Source organism: Oncorhynchus mykiss, chromosome 6, assembly GCF_057628025.1.
Source record: "Oncorhynchus mykiss isolate SJ-2025 chromosome 6, ASM5762802v1, whole genome shotgun sequence".
Taxonomy (NCBI): Eukaryota; Metazoa; Chordata; class Actinopteri; order Salmoniformes; family Salmonidae; genus Oncorhynchus; species Oncorhynchus mykiss.
Genome location: NC_143027.1, coordinates 17,532,481 through 17,554,901, shown reverse-complemented (window position 1 = coordinate 17,554,901; position 22,421 = coordinate 17,532,481). Strand labels below are relative to the sequence as shown.

The 22,421-nt window shown below is 40.0% G+C and overlaps 1 protein-coding gene and 1 pseudogene across 2 annotated transcripts in view; one reads left to right on the top strand and one right to left on the bottom strand.

The window, feature by feature from the left end:
* Positions 1 to 9,005: 9,005 nt before the first annotated feature.
* On the bottom strand, positions 9,006 to 15,009 carry LOC110525350 (P2X purinoceptor 2-like). Its single transcript, XM_021605385.3, has 12 exons — positions 14,870 to 15,009; positions 14,014 to 14,149; positions 12,252 to 12,323; positions 11,900 to 11,975; positions 11,685 to 11,781; positions 11,471 to 11,551; positions 11,058 to 11,205; positions 10,609 to 10,739; positions 10,213 to 10,303; positions 10,016 to 10,081; positions 9,823 to 9,900; positions 9,006 to 9,577 (listed from the first exon to the last, which is right to left on the bottom strand). The coding sequence occupies exons 1-12, from the start codon at positions 15,007 to 15,009 to the stop codon at positions 9,470 to 9,472; spliced, it is 1,224 nt and encodes a 407-aa protein (XP_021461060.3). The 3' UTR covers positions 9,006 to 9,469.
* Positions 15,010 to 15,836: 827 nt separating this feature from the next.
* Positions 15,837 to 22,421, top strand: part of LOC110525348 (pescadillo homolog) — a 71,452-nt pseudogene continuing 64,867 nt past the window's right edge. Inside the window, exon 1 of the transcript XR_016496520.1 lies at positions 15,837 to 15,953. The product of XR_016496520.1 is annotated as a pescadillo homolog (transcript). The remainder of the gene's footprint in view (positions 15,954 to 22,421) is intronic.

The window sequence follows — 22,421 nt, the reverse complement described above, 5'->3', positions numbered from 1 at the left end:
TGGTGAATAAGCTAAAGAGGGACCTGCTGAGCCTGGTGGACGTGTGTGAGTTTTCGGAGGACACCCCTGAAACTCCTACTTCCTGCCCGAGGTCATCTGCCACCACTACAACCTGCTGCGATGTTGACCTTTGCAAGGATCCCTCAGTGGCACAGGTGAGTGAAACGCTACAGCTTACATTTCTACTTATATAATTTCAAGTACCAATTCAGGATAGTAGGCAAAATTAAGAGGTGAAAATAGACAAAATTGTTAGGGTGAGGCACATGGGCTACTAACAGCTTATTACACAACATAAACTTATGTATACTGTAGCTAAGAAAGTAATACTATCTCCCAGGCATATTACATAATTTATGCAGCAGCATACAAGACATTTTTGGACTCTGTACTGTGCTCACTTGAAACAGGAGTGTGACGCAGCGATCCTTCGTCGTGGTCAAATTTTGTCATCAAACTTTTTCATCAAAGTCTGGCATTCTCTGGATTTATGGTGCTTTCAAGACAACTGAGAACTTGAGAAAAAAAAAAAGTTGAATCATGTTGACGTCATGTAGCTTGTTTTTCCCGAGTTCCCAGTTGTCTTGAACTCTCTAAATTCAGATTTTGCAGTTTCGAGTAAACAGTTGTTTTCAGTTGATTCATGATGATGATGACTGCTAAGCTAAGATTTTGAAGTATGATGTTGACGTCAGTTAAATCAAAGCTACTGTAGATATAACGTGATTTGACGTCATTTTATCTGTGACCAATTTGTTTTTTTCTTCTTTTTTTAACCTTTATTTAGCTAGGCAAGTCAGTTAAGAACAAATTCTTATTTTCAATGACGGCCTAGGAACATTGGATTAACTGCCTGTTCAGGGGCAATGACCTTGAGCCTTCTTGGATGGGCACTTCTAATGTCGCTATATGGCAGCACCCAAGGGTCTAGAATTTTCTGTCTACCCTTAGATTTGGCGTGACGTAGTGTCCCCATGAATGACAGAACACTGAGCCAATCACGGCGTAACGCTCCATATTTTTTGCTGGTTCCCCCACCACCACAGAAAGCACTGCGCTAGGCTGAAACACCTGCATTTTGAAGCTGCCTTACTCAAGAAAACAAAAAAGTGACCATGTTTGTATGCGGCTTTATTAACTCAATGATATATAGATATTTTTACATTGTTTTCAAACTGATATGTGACACGAATTAATGCCAAAATACCATGCCTTGAATGACGGGTCGCCGCTGAGGTGAATAATTCTAATAAGTTTAGTTGTAATATAATTAAACAACAACAAATACATGTCAAATGTAATGATGCCATAAAATTGCCTGGATAAAAGACACGCATTGCTGTTGAACCAGCCTTATTGTAGGCCTAAGGGAGGGCTTGGGTTTGGAACATGTGAAACTGGAAAATAAGCAACTTTTACAGGTTACAGATAACTAAATATCATCTCTCGTTGCATAATGGGCATGGACACGTAGCCTACATCATGGAGGGGGTTTTACACACAGCCAAAACGGGACCTGTATAGCTCAAATAATGTGTGCCTGCCTACAATGCATAGATAAAAAGGGAATGTTAGCCCACTGTTTTACTCCTCTCAAACTTGATATTTTAAAAATATTTGGTGATTAAGATTATTTTCAGAGCAGTCTCATGAGCCAAAATCTTGACTACTTCACGATTGCATTGGGCAGACAAAAAAAGCCTTGATTGAAGGCTGAATGGACAGGATGGGCATATTGCTAACTTTGAGACAATCTATCTTTGATGTGACAAGAAATTATGATCATGCATCTTTATTCCTCTATGATTTTCTATACAGTAGCTGTAAAAACAACATATAAACGACATTTCTTGACTACCCATGTACTGTAAACGTAAATGAGTTGCCAATCGCGTCAATCAACTTTCCAGTCTTTACTAGTCTCCAGCCAAAATTGTAGATATGATGTGTTTTGCCTTTGTATAGGAAATCTCATTGATGACAACAAATATAGTACAATTGTCAAGGTTTTTTTTTTGTCTTAATATTTTTGTCAATCAATCTTTTTTGTAAATGACACAACTGACAGTTTCTATTTTCATTGGACATTTTCCAAAGCGAAATCATAGTTTTTTTCTTCTCTGAAACCCTCTCAATTGTATTTATCTGTCCTGTTTATCGTTGACCCAGCCATGGTAAGTAAGTCATTGATTGAGTGCTGAGTGCTGAGATATGGAACCCCCATCAGTCCTAAACATCCTGTGGTACCTCTTCCCTTTGGAATCAGATGCTAATGTGCTTCACAGGAATAGTATTAGCTTTTATTTAATGTTTTTTACGCACTGATTTGGGCCCAGACTACATTCTTCTCACCCATTTATCCTCTCGGTCTGATGGCTTTCAGGGCCATGATCTCCCTGGAGATGAGCTAATGATGAGTCCTGCAAGTCATGTCTCTTTGCCTGTCTGCCATTAGAACAAGATGCATTGTATCAAATCAATATATTTCAAGTGCATTTTAAATCACAACACACTTTACAGTAAAAAAAACATTAAGCTATTTGATTTTGAATTTTAGGACCCCTGTAGGTGTAACAAAAAATGTGTATAAAATATTGAATTTACCCTTTACTACTATAATCCAAAGAATTGCATTCAATAATACATTCATAAATGGCAAAACAGACGGGTACAGTAAAAAAACTATACAAGCTAACATATGGAATTGTTTTAAGATGGTCATACCATGGATTGTTTAGCTATTTGATTTTGCATTTTAGGACCCCTGTAGGTATGAAGAAAGAACATGTTTTTATACATTATTGAATTTGCCCTTTACTACTATAGCCCATAGAAACGCATTCAATAGCATATTCATAAATGGTAAAACAGACAGGCTTTGAAGTGTATTTCCTGTATCTCCTAGATAGAAAGCCAAGAAAATATTGTATTTTTTTCGGACATGTATTTAACCCCTTTTTTTGGGGGGGGGGGCACAAAACTACCTCCATACTTTCATAAAAGTTTCTAAACCTGTACCAGATGACCTTCAAACAGAAGAGTCCTGTGGCGCATTAGTTTGTAGCCCAAACGGTTCCGACGCTGCAGACAAGTTGGCGTTACAGACCTCAGACATGGAGCAAAAGTAGTTTGTTCGGTTGCTACAGAAGTTTTCTTGAGAATACCAATTTTCGAGATGTCTTGTGGTCTGACAAACACCGCTGTAGCTCAACCACCTTCCACCGCAGATATCTCTCATTTAAATTGACAGATGTTTATGGGGATTATTTTATGATGCTACAAGATGCGTCAAATAGACAATTTTATTCAACTTAATTCTAAATTTTAGCTAGACATTTCAACTCTCTATGGCAAGTGTGAGTGTCTGACTGAAAACGTTTATGAGGCAGCTTTGCAGTGGTGTAAAGTACTTAAGTAAAAATACTTTTAAGTACTACTTAAGTAGTTTTTGTGGTATCTGTACTTTACTATTTATATTTTTGACTACTTTTACTTTTACTAAACTACATTCCTAAAGAAAATAATGTACTTTTTACTCCTAACATTTTCCCTGACAGCCAAAATTACATTTTGAATGCTTAGCAGGACAGGAAAATTGTCTAATTCGGGCACTTATCAAGAGAACATCCCTGGTCATCCCTACTGCCTCTGATCTGGCAGACTCACTAAACACAAATGCTTCATTTGTACTGTCTGAGTGTTCAACTGCGACCCTGGCTATCCGTAAATAAAAATAAATAAGAAGAAAATCGTGTTGTTTGGTTTGCTAAATATAAGACATTTTAAATGATTTATACTTTTAATTTTTATACTTGAGTACATTTAAAACCAAATACTTTTAGACTTACTCAAGTAGTGTTTTACTGGGTGACTTTTGCTTTAACTGGAGTCATTTTCTTTTAAGATATCTTTACTTTTAGTATGAAAAAAGTATGAATATTGGGTACTTTTTCCCCCACTGCTGCTTTGAGCCACAGCTTGTTGTATCTACAGTGCCTTGCGAAAGTATTCGGCCCCCTTGAACTTTGCGACCTTTTGCCACATTTCAGGCTTCAAACATAAAGATATAAAACTGTATTTTTTTGTGAAGAATCAACAACAAGTGGGACACAATCATGAAGTGGAACGACATTTATTGGATATTTCAAACTTTTTTAACAAATCAAAAACTGAAAAATTGGGCGTGCAAAATTATTCAGCCCCTTTACTTTCAGTGCAGCAAACTCTCTCCAGAAGTTCAGTGAGGATCTCTGAATGATCCAATGTTGACCTAAATGACTAATGATGATAAATACAATCACCTGTGTGTAATCAAGTCTCCGTATAAATGCACCTGCACTGTGATAGTCTCAGAGGTCCGTTAAAAGCGCAGAGAGCATCATGAAGAACAAGGAACACACCAGGCAGGTCCGAGATACTGTTGTGAAGAAGTTTAAAGCCGGATTTGGATACAAAAATATTTCCCAAGCTTTAAACATCCCAAGGAGCACTGTGCAAGCGATAATATTGAAATGGAAGGAGTATCAGACCACTGCAAATCTACCAAGACCTGGCCGTCCCTCTAAACTTTCAGCTCATACAAGGAGAAGACTGATCAGAGATGCAGCCAAGAGGCCCATGATCACTCTGGATGAACTGCAGAGAGCTACAGCTGAGGTGGGAGACTCTGTCCATAGGACAACAATCAGTTGTATATTGCACAAATCTGGCCTTTATGGAAGAGTGGCAAGAAGAAAGCCATTTCTTAAAGATATCCATAAAAAGTGTTGTTTAAAGTTTGCCAGAAGCCACCTGGGAGACACACCAAACATGTGGAAGAAGGTGCTCTGGTCAGATGAAACCAAAATTTAACTTTTTGGCAACAATGCAAAACGTTGTGTTTGGCGTAAAAGCAACACAGCTGAACACACCATCCCCACTGTCAAACATGGTGGTGGCAGCATCATGGTTTGGGCCTGCTTTTCTTCAGCAGGGACAGGGAAGATGGTTAAAATTGATGGGAAGATGGATGGAGCCAAATACAGGACCATTCTGGAAGAAAACCTGATGGAGTCTACAAAAGACCTGAGACTGGGTCGGAGATTTGTCTTCCAACAAGACAATGATCCAAAACATAAAGCAAAATCTACAATGGAATGGTTCAAAAATAAACATATCCAGGTGTTAGAATGGCCAAGTCAAAGTCCAGACCTGAATCCAATCGAGAATCTGTGGAAAGAACTGAAAACTGCTGTTCACAAATGCTCTCCATCCAACCTCACTGAGCTCGAGCTGTTTTGCAAGGAGGGATGGGAAAAAATGTCAGTCTCTCGATGTGCAAAACTGATAGAGACATACCCCAAGCGACTTACAGCTGTAATCGCAGCAAAAGGTGGCGCTACAAAGTATTAACTTAAGGGGGCTGAATAATTTTGCACGCCCAATTTTTCCGTTTTTGATTTGTTAAAAAAGTTGGAAATATCCAATAAATGTTGTTCCACTTCATGATTGTGTCCCACTTGTTGCTGATTCTTCACAAAAAAATACAGTTTTATATCTTTATGTTTGAAGCCTGAAATGTGGCAAAAGGTCGCAAAGTTCAAGGGGGCCGAATACTTTCGCAAGGCACTGTATGTTAAATCTAACAGCATCATTGTTTTCGCAAGACAGCGTGGTATTGACAATCCTCACGACCAAGTGAAGAATATTATAGTGTGTGACACCCTGTCTGTGACATTTCGTTTAGTGTGTGCACCACTTCATTGGCAAGACAAAAAATACCCTTGTTTAATGTGAGAGTCTCAGCCATGTTAGGATTTTGAAAGTCATGTAGTGTACAGTTATGGCCAAACGTTTTGAGAATGACACAAATATTAATTTCCACAAAGTTTGCTGCTTCAGTGTCTTTAGATATTTTTGTCAGATGTTACTATGGAATACTAAAGTATAATTACAAGCATTTCATAAGTGTCAAGGGCTTTTATTGGCAATTTTACATGAGGTTGATGCAAACAGTCAATATTTCCAGTGTTGACCCTTCTTTTTCAAGACCTCTGCAATCCGCCCTGGCAATGCTGTCAATTAACTTCTGGGCCACATCCTGCCACGCAGCCCATTCTAGCATAATCAATGCTTGGAGTTTGTCAGAATTTGTGGGTTTTTGTTTGTCCCACCCGCCTCTTGAGGATTGACAACAAGTTCTCAATGGGATTAAGGTCTGGGGAGTTTCCTGGCCATGGACCTAAAATATAAATGTTTTGTTCCCCGAGCCACTTAGATATCACTTTTGCCTTATGGCAAGGTGCTCCATCATGCTGGAAAAGGCATTGTTCGTCACCAAACCGTTCTTTGATGGTTGGGAGAAGTTCCTCTCGGAGGATGTTTTGGTACCATTCCTTATTCATGGCTGTGTTCTTAGGCAAAATTGTGAGTGAGCCCACTCCCTTGGCTGAGAAGCAACCCCACACATGAATGGTCTCAGGATGCTTTACTGTTGGCATGACACAGGACTGATGGTAGCGCTCACCTTGTCTTCTCCGGACAAGCTTTTTTCCGGATGTCCCAAACAATCGGAAAGGGGATTCATCAGAGAAAATGACTTTACCCCAGTCCTTAGCAGTCCAATCTCTGTACCTTTTGCTGAATATCAGTCTGTCCCTGATGTTTTTCCTGGAGAGAAGTGGCTTCTTTGCTGCCCTTCTTGACTCCAGGCCATCCTCCAAAAGACTTTGCCTCACTGTGCGTGCAGATGCACTCACAACTGCCTGCTGCCATTCCTGAGCAAGCTCTGTACTGGTGGTGCCCCGATCCCGCAGCTGAATCAACTTTAGGAGATGGTCCTGGCGCTTGCTGGACTTTCTTGGGCGCCCTGAAGCCTTCTTCACAACAATTGAACCAATCTCCTTTAAGTTCTTGATGATCCGATAAATGGTTGATTTAGGTGCAATCTTACTGGCAGCAATATCTTTGCCTGTGAAGCCCTTTTTGTGCAAAGCAATGATGACGGCACGTGTTTCCTTGCAGGTAACCATGGTTGACAGAGGAAGAACAATGATTCCAAGCACCACCCTCCTTTTGAAGCTTCCAGTCTGTTATTCAAACTCAATCAGCATGACAGAGTGATCTCCAGCCTTGTCCTCGTCAACACTCACACCTGTGTTAGCGAGAGAATCACTGACATGATGTCAGCTGGTCTTTTTGTTGCTGGACTGAAATGCAGTGGAAATGTTTTATTGGGATTCAGTTCATTTGCATGGCAAATAGGGACTTTTCAAATTAATTGCAATTCATCTGATCACTCTTCATAACTTTCTGGAGTATATGCAAATTCACATCATACAAACTGGGGCAAACAGCAGACTCGAAAATTAATATTTGTGTCATTCTCAAAACATTTGGCCACGACTGTACACCTGGCTTTAAGGATGCATTTGAGTTTCTGTGGATTCAGCTTTCAACAGTATGTTCTATCAGAGCCTGCTGCTCCAAGACCAGCGTTTTATCATTACTAAACTGCTGATGTTGAGCATGAGTTTCCTGGAATTTAAATTACAGTTTAGTGCAGTGTTGCTTGGCTTTAAAATTTGTTGATTTAGTCTATCTGGAGTGATAATGATGAGGAAGAGTGCACATTCATCCCTAGCTCCCTTTGTTGTGGGCATCTGTAAAAAAAAAAATAATAATAATAATTTTTAAAAACAGCCACTGGTTATGGCTAGACTGGGGGAGTCTAGATCAAAGTGATCTTAACCCACCAACCTCCATCACGATAACCTCATTGTCCCAGAGAACTCACTTTGTGTACTAATGGGCATTTCTCTCTCAGACCAATAATCTGATTTCACATCTACGCTGGAGCTGAGTCTTACAATTAGATTGGTTGCATTGGGTTCCCTGACGACTGATAGCTTGTCTCAAATGATTGAGTGAAGTACTTACTGTACATAGCCCAATATACTTACCATATCCCTTTTTATGCTATATTTTATTATGACATCATGTTACAGAGGGGAAAATGTATTGCAATTTTATCATGTCTTCCAAAATTAAATAAATATAGAACTCTGCATTAAAACAGCATTTAGAGCATTGCCTAGGTTTTTCTAGTTACAGGCATGATATCTGACTTGGTCTGTTCATATCACTTAGTTCCAAAGTGTCATTGTGGTTGTCAACAGACAACAGCGGTCCATCTATTGCATAATACCAGAGGAGGCTGGTGGGAGGAACTATAGGAGGACATGCTAATTTTAATAGCTGGAATGGAGTAAATGGAATGGTATCAAAAACATAAAACATATGGAAACCAACCCACTGAGCACACACTGGTTGAATCAATATTGTTTCCACGTCATTTCAAGGAAATTACGTTGAACCGACATTGAATTGACGTCTTTGCCCAGTGGGACATGTTTGACTCCATTCCATTTATTCTATTCCAGCCATTACAATGAGCCTGTCCTTCTTGAGCTCCTCCCACCAGCCTCCTCTGCACAAGGCAGTCACTGATCCAGTAGACCTCAGAGATGAGTCCTTTTCGATACCGATGTTTCTATTATTCACTACGAGTCCAGATGGATTCACACTTCCCCACAATCTTGTTATAGAAACCATTTTGTGGGAAATGTCATCATTATTTGATTACTCTCTCTGAGAGTAGCTCTCCTCTTAGGCATCTCGCTCAGCATCAGTATTCTACATGAACATTGAAGGGAATCTAGTCCCAGAGACTGTTATCCCTGAACATAATATACTGAAATTGCCCACCATCATCTTTTTGATTCACCCATTGTTTGAAAAGTGTGTTTTCAAACCAGAAAAAAGATCTGCCAAAATATTTTTTCTTTATTTCTTCCAATCTGATCTATGTACAGTATATGATTGACTGGCAGAGATCACAAGTTATAAGTTGATGATGCTAGACATTTATTGTTGTGTTTGCATGTATAGCTTATACAGTTATTGACCTGGTTCAGGGTAGACAGGAAAAGAGGGTTCTCAGCATAATGTACTCCAACATGTTTAGCTGATTGCGATAACTTATGTAGTTTATTTTTCATTGGTTGGATTAAATTCTGATCATTTGCAATTATTTGAGATTCAGTTGGGGTCAGTACCATTTCAGTCCCTGTCAGTTGAACTGGACATGGAATTTCTCCATTGGAGTTTAATTCATTTCCTGAATCAACAGGAATTTTCATAAAAGATTTACACTAATTCATCATAGGAAATTGCTTTTAGTGAAAGAACTGGTGGCACTCTAACTAAGTAGGATGTTTTAGTGGTCTTAGCTGTCTTTCAGTTAAATCCCGCAGGGACAGAGGTTGACCCATCAAGGAGGTCTCTCTGAGGACATCTGAGACTGCTTGGGGGGGAAAGGTCGTCTGTCTGTCCCATCCGCCTGATCAGCAGTCAGGTGTCTGAGGAAGAACATCATCCATGCATGTGGCCAAAGACTGATGTGACCAGAGGGCACTGTGGGGATGGGATGTCACAGGGCCACTCCCTCTGACAGGTCAGAGTGGGTGGAGCCATAGCTGATGATGGTGAATTCTGTGGGAAGTGTGAAGGTCTGGCTGGGTTTGGGAACTTTACTGTCCTGTAGAAATATACGGTCAGAAAAAAAACGTTTCTGGAACCATGCTAACTCACAGATAGGGGCTAAGACAGAAGTATTACATTATATTAATACTTTTACACATTAAACTCCTATATTCTTTGGGAGTTACATTACCTAACTGGGTGTTTAATCAATGATAAGGGCTATGATATAGCAGAAAATGGTTAACAGAAGAAAAAAATATGATCATGAATATGTGTGGAATCAAGTAGTTTTTTTCTTACATCATCAAACTTTCTGCCACTGTAGATATCATTCTTGTCAATGAAAGTGAGCATGATCCAGTCACAGATAATGGAACACTGGAATGAATAAAAGTATCATGTCAATGAATGGATAGGAGTTGGTACAACCATTACTGGAAGCTGGTAGAAACAGACATCAACTCATACCACAAGAGTGCTGAATCAAACTCACTATTCCAACTGAGGTCATGGCTGTCACTGTGTTGATGATAGTTGGGATTATGCTGAATCGTCCAGCCTGGAGAGGAATTATTTAAGAGTATGACTTTGACTGAGTCTATAACCATATGTCACTAAGTAATTGTTCTGATCAACTGGTTATTGATGAATTGAGTACTGATGAAGGCGGTTAAAGTAGGAAATTCTTACATTTCCATGAACTATTACATCAAGACGAATCCCAAAGGCCTTGATAAGTGTCCGGAACTCTTCTCCATCTTTGCTGTAATACTTGGCAAATCTAAACATAATTTTCTAGGTCAAACAACTGTAGAAAAAGGGGGAAAGAGTCCTCCATGCCTTACCAAGATACAGCAGAGATAGTCTAAAATGTTACAATAGGTCATGTCAATGAGATGGGAAGAGTAAATACATGATCCTATTCACTAAGCACCAAACGGAGGAAAGCGGACTAAAACGATGAGGAACCACCTAAACGTGTCCAATAAGAAACACTTGTTTCCTGTTTCTGTTGAAAAACACTTGCTACAGTGTGCACTATTGAATATGACCCAAGCATTCACAAGATGCTATGAAGTGGCTAACCTGAAGTTGTAACCAGAGCTGGGCAGGTTCTTCCGAAGGTCCAGGCGACGGAATGAGTATGTGGGTTTACACTCCGAGGGGTCCAGGTCAAGATCACACTTCCAGTTAATGAAGACACCAATCACTCCCCCCTGACATGATACAATCCATGAGCTCTCTAACTAAACCATTGCAGCGCTCTGTCCAGCTCATCTTCACATTCCTCACTATTGTTGATTGTCTCTTATTTTTTATTTCCATGATCTATTAATTACGTTATCAGTAATCACTGTCAGATTCAGAAATATTAGAAACACACATATTGTTAGAGACATTAGACCTAGATGGAAGATTGTGTCTTTGTGTGTCTTGTGAGCACTGAAATGTAAGGGTTCTCTATAGTTAATATGATTGGTCAAATGGGATATACATTTTGATTGTATGTATGTATATTGCAGGTGTAAACATACAGTCCTGCAAAGCTCGCTGAACTTCTCCCTGGCCTGTTCTGCGATGTAACCCAGCCGGAAGATGGGGCAGTAGGGGTGTTTCTCCTCATTGTAATGACACTTATTCAGATATTTCTGCCCATTTCGTTTGTTTGGTTTGATGTTTCCTCTGCCAAAGAGATAAGAGAAGATTGTTTGCAGAAACAGTTGAGACTGCATATTTGACGGGGATACGGTTTCCTATATCATACAGTTCTTTATATCACCTATGTATGGCTCCTTGTCAGTGTATTGACCATGTATTGCAGCCTGATGTACGTGTGTGTGTGCATGGGTTTTGCAGTCTGCGAGCGCATTCTGTGTGTTGTTGAGGTTGATGTGTGTGTGACTGTGTGTGCATGCATGTGTGTGTGTTATTGAGGTTCATACTATACCTCAACACTTTAAATTTGGGGAAATGGATGGCATTCTTGATGTAAACAGTGAAATTGATGGCCTCTGCTAATGGTGGCTCCCTGGAGGAGACAATAACAGTTTAGACCCTTGTGCCACAATGATTTTACAAGTGATTTATTCCAGACTAGGGAGACAGTAGTTCTGTGTTTGACTACTTCCTATTTAAAATGTCAAATTGATATTGACCCTTACCGTATTGCCGCATAGTCCTCAATAGGACACCAGGTCTGAATCTCACAGGTCTTGAAGGTCTGGTTATAGTAAGGAACACAGCGCCCAGTTCTCTGTCCTACAGGAAACACATCAGTCTAAATGCATTAGGACTAACTGACTGACTGACAGACAGACTCATAGAATGTCTGGCTTAGTGAGACTTTTCACTTCATCCCCTCCTTTATAGTGCGTACCATTGCCATCAAAGTCCACTTTTCCTGAGATGCAGTCCGAGTCCTTTGAGCAGTTGGCATTGGGAACGGTAAAATGCTAAGAAAAAAATTAAACGTAATAGTTCAGATGGCAGCATTCACTGGCTTTCCTTCTCTGTGGTGGTAGACTGGTAATGATACTGATAGATCTTTATCACATTATCTTACAGAGCTTTTCCAGAAGACAGTGCTAATTGCAATATTAGAGTATGGAGAAAAGCACACAACTCAACATGAAGCCCTAGTATTGATTATAGGAAAACGACTGCAGCTTTATTTTGCTCATATTGGTTTCAGGAGAACACGAGTGTGGAGAATGGTTGTGACCTCTCACCTCAGCACACGTGCCTTGCCTCTGGTTGTGTGTGACCACTCGTCTCAGTATTGTGCTGATCACGTCACCGCCCTGCAGGTTCAATGCCATACAGAAGAATGTAAAGTATATGTTGGTAATTACATAGGCTATATGTTAAAAACATACAGTAACTAGCTACACATTGCATCTTCTATGGGAAGCACAGCCGCGAGCTGCCCAGTGACAGGAGCCTATCAGACGAGCTAAATAACTTCTATACTCACTTCGAGGTAAGCAACACTGAAACATGCATGAGAGCATCAGCTGTTCTGGATGACTGTGTGATCACGCTCTCCGCAGCCGATGTAAGACCTTTAAACAGGTCAACATTCACAAGGCCGCAGGGCCAGACAGATTACCAGGACGTGTGCTCCAAGCAAGCGCTGACCAACTGGCAAGTGTCTTTACTGCATTTTCAACCTGTCCCTGACCAAGTCTGTATACCAACATGTTTCAAGCAGACCACCATAGTTCCTGTGCCCAAGAACACCAAGGTAACCTGCCTAAATGAATACCGACCCGTAGCCCTCACGTCTGTAGCCATCAAGGGCTTCTAAAGGCTGGCCATGGCTCACATCAACACCATTATCCCAGAAACCCTAGACCCACTCCACATTGCATACCGCCCCAACAGATCCACAGATTATGCAATCCACACTGCCCTTTCCCAACTGAACAAAAGGAACACCAACGTGAGAATACAATTCATCGACTACAGCTCAGCGTTCAACACCATAGTGCCCTCAAAGCTCATCACCAAGCTAAGGACCCTGGGACTAAACACCTCCCTCTGCAACTGGATCCTGGACTTCCTGACGGGCCTGACCCAGGTGGTAAGGGTAGGCAACAACACATCTGCCACACTGATCCTCAACACTGGGCCCCCACAGGGGTGCGTGCTCAGTCCCCTCCTGTACTCCCTGTTCACCCATGACTGCATGGCCAAGCACGACTCCAACACCACCATTAAGTTTGCTGATGACACAACAGTGGTAGGCCTGATCACCTACAACGATGAGACTGCCAATAGGGAGCTGATTGTAGACTACAGGAAAAAGAGGACCGAGCACGCCCCCGTTCTCATCCACGGGGCTGAAGTGGAGCAGGTTGAGTGCTTCAAGTTCCTTGGTGTCCACATCACCAAGAAACTATCATGTCCAAACACACCAAGACAGTTGTGAAGAGGGCACGACAACGACTATTTCCTTTGCCCCCCCCCCCCCCCCATTTTTACACTGCTGCTACTCTCTGTTTATTATCTATGCATAGTCACTTTACCTCTACCTACATGTTCATATTACCTAAATTACTTTGACTAACCTGTGCCCGCTACATTGACTCTGTACCGGTACCCCCTGTATATAGCCTCAATACTTATTTTCAAGTTGCTCCTAAATGATTTGTTTTTTTCTATTTTCTTCATTATTTTTATTTTTATTTATCTATCAATTGTTTACTTCAGTTTATTTTATTAAATACTTAACCACCATAATTTGCAAAAAAATTCATTAAAAATCCTACAATGTGATTTTCTTCCCTCATTTTGTCTGTCATAGTTGAAGTGTACCTATGATGAAAATTACACGCCTCTCTCATCTTTTTAAGTGGGAGAACTTGTACAATTGGTGGCTGACTAAATACTTTTTTGCCCCACTGTATCTACTATTATTTATAGATCAGTCAGGCTGCTCTGTCAGTGATTATGGGACTGAGCAAAATTGATGTCCTCAAATTGGCTCACCTCTGAGGGTCGGACGTATTCTACCATGTCCAGAACGTGGTCCCCCTGCAGGGCTGTGCCTTTCATCTTAGTGTAGACTGAGTTCTCTGGCCTCGTCTCACTGTCCTGATAGGCTTTCTGACTGATAAAGACATACCTGTAGTAGGGCGACATGACAGATGCAGATTAACTTCTGTTCTGAGGACAAATTCAATGTCAATTCAGATCTCTTACGGGTTATGATATATTGATTTTGAGAGATACTTAAATATGATCAACTTTATTTGAAATATTTGAAAATCTAACGCTGAAATATGATGTTTATCAGTACAGTAGACAGAGAGACATCTTCCTCTAAAGGACCATTAAAAAAAAACGAAATGTATGAAAATTGGCCTATTTGGATCACATTACACAATGACGGTGGTCAGTAATGGCCAATCAAAATACAGCAGTCCCGCTTAATGACAGCAACCTGTATGTGGTTACCATCAATGTATTTAATTGCGAGTGAAAGGCATTTCCTCACCACAAAGTGGCTATTCTCAGCAAATGACTAACTTCACATCACAGTGGCTTGTACAGCTTTTGAAAGCAATGATATGGGTACACTGACAGAACATTCCATCTGAGCTTACAAGCCAACCATTTTTTTTTTTTTACCATTATTTTCTTCCTATGCTTTCCAATACCAGACTTAACGTTGTCTTGATTGGCAAAATATCTGCATTATTTAAGGCAGGTCACAGATAATGCAACAGAAATACTCAATCACAGAAAACGTCAGGATAGTTACACACAAAGACAATACTAATTCAAATCACATCCTTGTCTATCTATTTTTAAATGCATGCATAAACAGGAGGCCAGTACTTACCAGATAAAATAGGTGATCACAAAAAACTGAACCCCTCTATATATGACTCCAAGTTTTTTGTTTTTAACCACCATTACCTTGGGGGTCTCATAGTCCAAGAAACCAATAAAATAATCCTTTATAAACTGAAGCAGTCCCATTGTGATTTCTGAGTTTATCAGCTGTCTGTTCAGATGTGAGGTCCTGAGTGACTTGTTCGCAGATATTTCCAAGCTTGTGTCATGAGTCAGCCAGTCAGTCTCTCTCTCTCTCTCTCTCTCTCTGTATCTCTCTCACTCTCTTTAACATCCCTCCCTCATCCCCTGTTATGCTGTTCTCAAAAACGAATTGCATCGATAAATTCAACATAAAATGTGATTCACTAATTTGGTGGATTGATCATGGTAAGGAGAAAATATAGTGTTTGTTTTCTTTATTCAGACCTACACAGAAAACACACATTTGATTTATGCTGGTAGCAGATAGGAAATGTCTCTCAAATCAACAATTATCTCTGTCTGTCTGTCTCTCTCTCTGTCTGTGTGTCAAATCAAAATCAAATCCAAGTTTATTTGTTATATGCACATTTTTATTGCAGGTCTAAAACTCAATAGTGCATATAATAATGTAGAATATCAAAGCTAATCAATGAACACAAATAAACACAAATCAAAAGAGCACATCAATCAGTAAAAAAAACAAGGCACATAAAATTGATACAAAAGAACACAATTTCCCTTTCTACAAACAATGCAAAACATTGCAAAACAATGTGTGTGTGCTTGAGTGCATCTGTGCGTGTGTGTTTGAATGAATTATGAATTAATCCTTTAGAAATTAAACTAGCTGCTCATGAATAAATATACGGTGTTTAAATAGTGACTGGTTTACATTAAAAATAATAATAATATTCAGGCCTAAAAATTACCGCTTGATGTGTCGGGGTCCTGGGAGCTCATTCCGCGCACGTCAGAAGATATGCTTGTCACACAACACGTGCAACAGCACGCTGTTTTTTTTGTTGGCGCTTGTGTTTGTTTACATGATTGTCTACAGAAGTATACCTACAAATCTAAGTAATTTACAGAATAACACGAACAGATATGGGTGGGTATAATTTGTGGAACGTTCCAACAGGAATCCGTTCCAAAAACTTCGTAAATAACAAGGTTGCCAACAAGCAACGCATACAGAGTCGTATAACAGTAGAATGAGATACCGGGTAGGGAGTGAGCTATGTAACTACGTTTTTCACTCACCACGTTTATTCGGAAAAAATGTCTCTTCGTTCTAGTAGCCTCCACCATTTCTCATTCGTTGGTTTAGTTATTATTTCCGGTGTTCCTGCATTTGCGGGTGAACTCTGATGCGCCTCAATTGGGGAATCGCTGTGGTTGAAATGTAACTAATGACCGCAAGCCCCAGTATTTTATTGGCTAGGTGGCTTGTACACAATTGTTACCGATGATACTGTATATACCTACTCGTACTACAGAAGCATGCATTGTATTTTGCCAAGTTCTCTGTGTTAAATCCTTTTCCCCAAATATAGCAGGTAACTTGTGTCTATGTCGATGTTGTTGAGTTCATCTTGCCTAGTTAAATAAAGATTAAATAAATTAGAACATGTCAAATATATACTTTGACCTATTTCAGGTAACCCCACGATGCTTGATTCACCTGCTTTTGAATAACTTTCCAGTTGTTTGTGTTTTACATTCCGACTTTTGAACGTCTGTTTATTGGACATATATGTTAGTGTCTAATAAACAAAAGAGCAATGTATGTAAAGCATCCCATCTGTGTTAAGGTTATTGTGTGTGTGTGTGTGTGTGTGTGTGTGTGTGTGTGTGTATGGTGTTGTTTCTCTTTATGTCCACTAGGTGTCAGCACAGTTTCAATAATGTCACACCTGGTTCACAACATGTTTTCATGTGTAACAAATCAAATAGTATTTGTCACATGCGCATAATACTACATATGTAGACCTTACAGTGGAATTCAGACTTACAAGTCCTAAACCAACTATTTAGTTGTAAGAAAAATGTGTCAAGTAAAACAAATATATATTTTTAAAATGAACAAATAAATAAAGAGCAGCAGTAAAAAAAATAAAATTGCGAGGCAATATACATGGGATACCTGTGTTCCTTTCAAGTCCAGCGGTGTATATTACTTAACAAAAAATGTATTTAAAGTACTCCACTACATTATGTTTATATCTGGGGGGGGGTTGTATCTGTACTTTTACTCTTTCTGTTTCTTTACAACTTTTAATTTTACTTCACTAAATTTCTAAAGAAACAGTTTCCCTGGCATCAAAAAGTGCTTGTTTCATTTCGAATGCTTATCCGAACAGGAAAATGGTCCAAATCACACACTTATCAAGAGAACATCCCTGGTCATCCCTACTGCATCTGATCTAGCAGACTTACTAAACATGCTTCATTTGTAAATCATGTAAATCATGTCTGAGTGCTCCCATGGCTATTTCTTAAATAAAAAAACAAGAAAGTTGTGCTGTCTGGGAAGGTCAAATCATTTATAGATTTACTACTGATACGTTTTCACAACTCTATTAAAGAACATTCTACACAAGGTGTCAATTCATTTCTTGATATTTGATGGGAACAATCCCCTACCCCTCTACACACCTCAAGTTAGCTCTTTCAAGCCCACAAAAGGCAACATCAAAAATGGCTTTCTAAGAAACTCACTTTTCAAATTTGAACTCTCAAACTCTGGTTTGGTATGCTGTCACCATAACCACTACTCTACCAGACAGACAGAGAAAGAATGTTAAGGGGTACATCAAAATGCACACATCAAGGACAACATTTCAGAGGTTAGAGAATGGTTTGGGGGCTTGTACTTCTTGGGTCCCCCAACCGTTCCTCAATCTTCTTTTGATGACTACAAACAGAGATTATGAATCTTCAAAACCTACACTATAGAATGGATGTGTTTAGGAACAGGGGACGAAATTCGAAAGAGGCGTGTTTCCAATTACTAACAAATAGACCCTAGAAATGTTATTACAAAATCTTAATATTGGAACTTTGTCCCTTCATTTGCCTACTACTGTCTATAAGCTATCATAACATGTGGGTTTTTTCTTGGGGACAAGGTACCTTCCTGTTTGGCCCTGTCCGGGGGTGTCCTCGGAGTGGGCCACAGTGTCTCCTGACCCCTCCTGTCTCAGCCTCCAGTATTTATGCTGCAGTAGTTTATGTGTCGGGGGGCTAGGGTCAGTTTGTTATATCTGGAGTACTTCTCCTGTCCTATTCGGTGTCCTGTGTGAATCTAAGTGTGCGTTCTCTAATTCTCTCCTTCTCTCTTTCTCTCTCTCGGAGGACCTGAGCCCTAGGACCATGCCCCAGGACTACCTGACATGATGACTCCTTGCTGTCCCCAGTCCACCTGGCTGTGCTGCTGCTCCAGTTTCAACTGTTCTGCCTTATTATTATTCGACCATGCTGATCATTTATGAACATTTGAACATCTTGGCCATGTTCTGTTATAATCTCCACCCGGCACAGCCAGAAGAGGACTGGCCATCCCACATATGCTCTCTCTAATTCTCTCTTTCTTTCTCTCTCTCGGAGGACCTGAGCCCTAGGACCATGCCCCAGGAATACCTGACATGATGACTCCTTGCTGTCCCCAGTCCACCTGACTGTGCTGCTGCTCCAGTTTCAACTATTCTGCCTTATTATTATTCGACCATGCTGGTCATTTATGAACATTTGAACATCTTGACCATGTTTTGTTATAATCTCCACCCGGCACAGCCAGAAGAGGACTGGCCACCCCACATAGCCTGGTTCCTCTCTAGGTTTCTTCCTAGGTTTTGGCCTTTCTAGGGAGTTTTTCCTAGCCACCGTGCTTCTTCACCTGCATTGCTTGCTGTTTGGGGTTTTAGGCTGGGTTTCTGTACAGCACTTTGAGATATCAGCTGATGTACGAAGGGCTATATAAAATAAATTTGATTGATTGATTGATTGATCGGAACGCTTTTGAATGGTCTACAAAGCATGCCCCCAGGTCAAAGTTGCCTTTTGCAGACAAGGATAATATATTGTTACTCCACGACATAGTACGTTACCACAACTCTATTAAAAGGACATTCTATACAAGGTGTCACTTCAGTCCTTCTAATTGATGGGAACTACCCCCATCCCCCCAACAAACCTCAAGTTAGTTCTTTCATGCCAACAAAAGGCAACATCAAAAATGTCTCTCTAAAAAATCCTCTCTCCAGATTTGAACTCTCAAACTCTGGTTTGGGATGCTGTCACCATAACCACTACTCTACCAGACAGACAGAGACAAGATGTTAAGGGGGACTTAACAATGCACACATCAAGGACAACATTTCAGAGGTTAGAGAATGGTGTGGGGGCTTGTACTTCTTGGGTCCCCCAACCGTTCCTCAATCTTCTTTTGATGACTACAAACATAGATTATGAATCTTCAAAACCTACACTATAGGATGGATGTGTTTAGGAACAGGGGACGAAATTCGAAAGAGGCGTGTTTCCAATTACTAACAAATAGACCCTAGAAATGTTATTCCAAAATCTTAATATTGGAACTTTGGCCCTTCATTTGCCTACTACTGTCTATAAGCTATCATAACACGTGGGTTTTTTCTTGGGGACAAGGTATCGGAACGCTTTTGAATGGTCTACAAAGCATGCCCCCAGGTCAAAGTTGCCTTTTGCAGACAAGGATAATATATTGTTACTCCACGAGATAGTACGTTACCACAACTCTATTAAAAGGACATTCTATACAAGGTGTCACTTCAGTCCTTGTAATTGATGGGAACTACCCCCATCCCCCCAACAAACCTCAAGTTAGTTCTTTCATGCCAACAAAAGGCAACATCGAAAATGGCTCTCTAAAAAATCCTCTCTCCAGATTTGAACTCTCAAATTCTGGTTTGGGATGCTGTCACCATAAACACTACTCTACCTGACAGACAGAGACAAGATGTCAAGGGGGACTTAACAATGCACACATCAAGGACAACATTTCAGAGGTTAGAGAATGGTGTGGGGGCTTGTACTTCTTGGGTCCACCAACCGTTCCTCAATCTTCTTTTGATGACTACAAACAGAGATTATGAATCTTCAAAACCTACACTATAGGATGGATGTGTTTAGGAACGGGGGACGAAATTCGAAAGAGGCGTGTTTCCAATTACTAACAAATAGACCCTAGAAATGTTATTCCAAAATCTTAATATTGGAACTTTGGCCCTTCATTTGCCTACTACTGTCTATAAGCTATCATAACACGTGGGTTTTTTCTTGGGGACAAGGTATCGGAACGCTTTTGAATGGTCTACAAAGCATGCCCCCAGGTCAAAGTTGCCTTTTGCAGACAAGGATAATATATTGTTACTCCACGACATAGTACGTTACCACAACTCTATTAAAAGGACATTCTATACAAGGTGTCACTTCAGTCCTTCTAATTGATGGGAACTACCCCTACCCCCCAACAAACCTCAAGTTAGTTCTTTCATGCCAACAAAAGGCAGAATCAAAAATGGCTCTCTAAAAAATGCTCTCCTCAGATTTGAACTCTCAAACTCTGGTTTGGGGAGCGAATACCATCACCACTACTCTACCAGAGAGACAGGGAATAGATGTTAAGGGGTACTTTGAAATGCACACATCAAAGACAACATTTCAGAGGTTAGAGAATGGTGTGGGGGCTTGTACTTCTTGGGTCCCCCAACCGTTCCTCAATCTTCTTTTGATGACTACAAACAGAGATTATGAATCTTCAAAACCTACACTATAGGATGGATGTGTTTAGGAACAGGGGACGAAATTCGAAAGAGGCGTATTTCCAATTACCAACAAATAGACCCTAGAAATGTTATTCCAAAATCTTAATATTGGAACTTTGGCCCTTCATTTGCCTACTACTGTCTATAAGCTATCATAACACGTGGGTTTTTTCTTGGGGACAAGGTATCGGAACGCTTTTGAATGGTCTACAAAGCATGCCCCCAGGTCAAAGTTGCCTTTTGCAGACAAGGATAATATATTGTTACTCCACGACATAGTACGTTACCACAACTCTATTAAAGAACATTCTACACAAGGTGTCAATTCATTTCTTGATATTTGATGGGAACAATCCCCTACTCTTCTACACTCCTCAAGTTAGCTCTTTCAAGCCCACAAAAGGCAACATCAAAAATGTCTCTCTAAAAAATCCTCTCTTCAGATTTGAACTCTCAAACTCTGGTTTGGGATGCTGTCACCATAACCACTACTCTACCAGACAGACAGAGACAAGATGTCAAGGGGGACTTAACAATGCACACATCAAGGACAACATTTCAGAGGTTAGAGAATGGTGTGGGGGCTTGTACTTCTTGGGTCCACCAACCGTTCCTCAATCTTCTTTTGATGACTACAAACAGAGATTATGAATCTTCAAAACCTACACTATAGGATGGATGTGTTTAGGAACGGGGGACGAAATTCGAAAGAGGCGTGTTTCCAATTACCAACAAATAGACCCTAGAAATGTTATTCCAAAATCTTAATATTGGAACTTTGGCCCTTCATTTGCCTACTACTGCCTATAAGCTATCATAACACGTGGGTTTTTTCTTGGGGACAAGGTATCGGAACGCTTTTGAATGGTCTACAAAGCATGCCCCCAGGTCAAAGTTGGCTTTTGCAGACAAGGGTTATATTGTTACTCCACGACATAGTACGTTACCACAACTCTGTTAAAGAACATTCTACACAAGGTTTATACACCTTGCAGGTGAGGACAATGGTTAAAAAAATGGGAGAAATGTATAGAAGACTTCCTCATTGTACTGTATATCAGAATATATCACAACTTATTCCAAAAAGCTCAAGACTGTTATTGTTCCCTTCAATAAAAATATTTTTAAACTACTTTCTGCACATTTCTGCTACCGTCTTAGGCTATACAAGTGCTATCTCTTGAAAAACAACATGTTGATACCTTTGCAATACCTTTAGCAGTAATAATAATAATAAACCTCTGCTTTAGTAAAGAAAACAATAATGACAGGTGTGTTGTAATAAAAACGAGTGGTGTCCACTGATTAAATTCAGTATTTCTGGAAAACCCAGATATTCACAAAGTTTGTGATGAATGACAGGTTGTTTATTCATTCAAAATAGATTTGGCCTTTAAAATTCAATTAAGCTGCTTATTTTCAGGGTTCAGTGAAAGCGGGTCATTTTTGACCCTTGGGACAAGGGGGGTAAACAGAATGTTAAGACTACACAAGGATTAAGTAAAGTATTTACAAGGTTTCTAGTCATTTCTTGTCATTAATGTCTAATTGACCACACATTAGTGCAAGTAGAAGTGCAGTCAATGCTACACAGGTGTCTGTCATCTAGGTGCTGATTATAAGTGCTTGAAATCATAGACTGACTCCTTTGCTGAGTTCTAGAGCATCAAGACTGTGATCGATCAAGGGTGAATTGTGACTGAATTACTGAGCTTCAAATAATATTAAGTAGTTTTTTATAAATGAAAAGTCATCTGCAAGCTGGAACGT